The sequence below is a fragment of the Anarrhichthys ocellatus genome, unplaced genomic scaffold (genome assembly GCF_004355925.1).
Source record: "Anarrhichthys ocellatus isolate YVR2014 unplaced genomic scaffold, GSC_Weel_1.0 scaffold5340, whole genome shotgun sequence".
Lineage (NCBI taxonomy): Eukaryota > Metazoa > Chordata > Actinopteri > Perciformes > Anarhichadidae > Anarrhichthys > Anarrhichthys ocellatus.
In genome coordinates, this window is record NW_022285314.1 from 1 (window position 1) to 3,559 (window position 3,559).

At 46.1% G+C, this 3,559-nt stretch overlaps 1 protein-coding gene across 1 annotated transcript; it reads left to right on the plus strand.

The window, feature by feature from the left end:
* Positions 1-475: 475 nt before the first annotated feature.
* LOC116379845 (semaphorin-3D-like) lies at positions 476-2,942 on the plus strand (the record flags this gene model as incomplete). The annotated part of the gene is made up of 6 exons (XM_031841814.1): positions 476-617; positions 769-911; positions 1,110-1,224; positions 1,503-1,572; positions 2,381-2,525; positions 2,709-2,942. Coding segments are annotated over 6 exons (849 nt in total), but the record flags the coding sequence as incomplete, so codon positions are not given.
* Between the last annotated feature and the right edge of the window lie 617 nt (positions 2,943-3,559).

A 3,559-nucleotide genomic window follows, 5' to 3' on the forward strand; every position in this document is an offset into this window, starting at 1 on the left:
CACACACACACACACACACACACACTCACACACACACTCTACAGACATATACACATCTTTTACACAGAGGCCCCATGAAGTCAGCTCTTTCATTTAATAATGAGATCTAATGAAAGAAATGAAGATCTGATCATTTAGTTGTGTTTACTGTGGAGCGTTAGAGAAGAACATTGTGGACTAAAGCATGAAATGAGACACATTATCATGATGAATGTTGCATCACTTTAATGAAACCACTTTCATTAATTCTCTTTCTCCATTTATTTATTTTCTCTCCTTCTTTCCTCTCTCTCTCTCCTTCTTCTCTTCCTCTCTCTCTCTCTCCTTCTTTCCTCTCTCTCTCTCTCTCTCTCTCTCTCTCTCTTTCTTCTCTTCCTCTCTCTCTCTCTCTCTCTCTCCTTCTTTCCTCTCTCTCTCTCCTTCTCTTCCTCTCTCTCTCTCCTTCTCTTCCTCTCTCTCTCTCTCTCTCTCCTTCTCTTCCTCTCTAGATGGTGAACTGTATGCAGGAACCTCAGTAGATTTCATGGGGGCCAACGCTGCGATCTTCCGGACTCCGGTGCAGGGCAGCAGTCAGCATTACATCCGGACTGAAGCGTACGAACACAACTGGCTCAACGGTGAGAAACTCCTTCATCTAAAGTTCAGCTTTTGACGTTTTTGTTTTTGTTCAAACATGTGTTTCTGTCTTCCTTTTACTCTTGTTCTTCCTCTCTTATAATCCTCTGATCATCGCATCCTCACACAGTCGAACATTGTCTCTCCTCTCAGAGCCCGACTTCGTGGGCTCCTTCTCCATCCCCGACACTCACAGTCCGGACGACGACAAGCTCTACTTCTTCTTCAGGGAGCGGGCGGCGGAGGCCGGACACACGGACAAGAGGGTTTACAGCCGGGTGGCTCGAGTCTGCAAGGTGCGAAGACACGTGTGTCTCTGCTGGAAGTCAGAAAAGAGACACCAGACCTCAGCGTGTCCACAGTAATAATGTCTGAGCAACCTTTTGTTCAACAGGATCTTTTAACCTGCTGAGCGGTGCAGGAGATGTTACCATGCAGCCATTGTCCTCCACCTTTTCTTCATCTTCACCTTCTCTTTTCTCTCTTTGATCCAGAATGACGTCGGAGGGAAGAGGAGTCTGATCAACCGCTGGACCACCTTCCTCAAAGCCAGACTGGTCTGTTCCGTCCCCGGTCCGTCTGGAGTCGACACACAGTTCGATGAGCTCGGTAACTCCTTCTCCTTCCTTCCTTTGTTCCTCGCTGCCTCTTCTTTCATCCTCGTTTCCTCATTGAACTCCTTTTGATTTTCATGATCCTGCTGTTTTATTTGGACTTCATCGTCCTCTTCCTCAACTTTGGAAAAGACGACAACAAAGTTTTTATATATATATATATATATATATTCAGGAACACTAAGAACTACTGTTGACTGAATAATAATGAATCTGACCTGCATGTAACAGATTCATATTACAATGAATGAAAGCTGTCACTGTGTTTTCTAGAGGACATCTTTGTTCTGGAGACGAAGGACCCTCAAAACCCGACCGTCTACGGCGTCTTCAGTACGTCCAGGTGAGATTCATCCGGCTGCACAATCGTACCTGTATGACCGTTTCCTCATGCAACGGTTCTTATAATGTCTCACAAAAAGTTACTCCTCCTGTTCTTGTGCGTTTTTCAACGAAAGCAGCAACACGTGTCATTTTCTGCTCGTTACATGAATACGGTCTTTTCAAAATAAACCTCCGTCTTTACAGGAAACTACTTAGTTAGGTTTAGACAACTAAACTACTTAGTCCTCCTCTTCCTCCCTCACGTGCACGCTCTTAGCGAGGCCGCCACGTGCACGCCCCGTGGCGTGGAGGATCAGAGGTCAGATGGTGGGTGTCGGGGTGAAAGGTGAAGAGGCTCAGCTGGTGGTGTTATTGTAACCCTGATGTAATAAAACACTCCCTCATCTCCTCCCATCCTTCCTTCCTTCCCTCCTATTTCATCCTTCCTTGCTGTACTGTTTTATCAAAGTCAAAGTGTCTCCTCCTTGTTGTCACATGACTGTTCTCAGATGAATCAATCATAACTTCATAGTTTCACTGAGGAGCTCACAACTTAATGTTTTTAACAGAATGTGGTTAAAGTGAACTCTTTATTAGAGGAGAGGTTTATAATGAGAACATGAAGAATAAAATGTTTTAGTTGGAAGCGCTCGTTGCACATGATGTGTTCGAGGACCGTCGGGAAGATGAAAGTCATATGCAGCAGATAGAATACAGCTTCTGGCGAGGATAGATGACGTAGTTTTGGAGATTAGTTTAAAGAAAACATGCTTTTCCATCAGAGGGTTAATCTGAGTCTTCATCCTCTCTCCCTCCTCCTCCTCCAGCTCTATATTTCCAGGTTCGGCGGTGTGCGTGTACTCGATGGCGTCCATCCGAGCTGCTTTCAACGGGCCGTTTGCCCACAAAGAAGGTCCCGACTACCGCTGGGTGGAGTACAAAGGCCGCATCCCCTACCCGAGACCCGGCACCGTGAGTTCACACACAGACACCAAAGTATCCTCACAACCACAGCCGACAGGAAACACACTCTTCTACCAAATCCTGTAAAAACCAACAGACCTAGAGTTCAGAGTTTAGAGTGAATTCTTTTGGTTGTAACTCTGAGAACACACAGCGAGCTGCTGAACAGTGTGAACGCTCATAATATTTCAGTGTCCCAGCGAGACGTACGACGCTCTCCACAAGTCCACCAAGGACTTCCCAGACGAGGTGGTGAGCTTCATGCGGCAGCACCAGCTGATGTGGGAGCCCGTCCTGCCTCTGGGCGGCCGACCCATCCTGACCCGGGTCAACGCGCCCTACATGCTGAAGAGGGTGGTGGTGGACAGGGTGGACGCCGAGGACGGACCTTACGACGTCTTACACCTGGGCACAGGTGACGGGGGGGGGGGGGGGGGGGGGGGGGGGGGGGGGCGGGGAGGGAGACATTGTGTGTGTGTTTGTGTGTGTGCGTTAGATTGCTTCATGTGTTAAAGCTGCATTCTCTCTAGTGTCCACCAGGGGGCGACTCCTCTGGTTGTATAGAAGTCTATGAGAAAATGACTCTACTTCTCTCTTGATTTATTACCTCAGTAAACATTGTAAACATGAGTTTATGGTCTCAATCTCTAGTTTAAGTCTTCTTCAATACAGCATGATGTTCATTTAGTACATTATGGTCCATTTAGAGTCAAACAGACCATAAAGCAGGGGATGCTTTAGCATCACTCTTGGTTCCATTAAAACAAGATGGCGACGGTCAAAAACCAAGATGGATTTTTTTGTTTGAGAATTGTTTCTCCAGTAGAATAAAAAAAAATCATTCATGTTTCATCATCATGTTGAGCAACATTCAGTCTAATTATTACAAAGTTTAATTAGAAGACGATCAGGATCCAAAGAGTTTAAATGTGAATGAATCGACGGTTCTGTGTGTTTGTACATCAGAGCCTCTGTACTCTGTGATTATAACTAATGTGTGTGTGTACCAGTTCATTGTGTGTGTGTGTGTGCAGCAGTTCGTT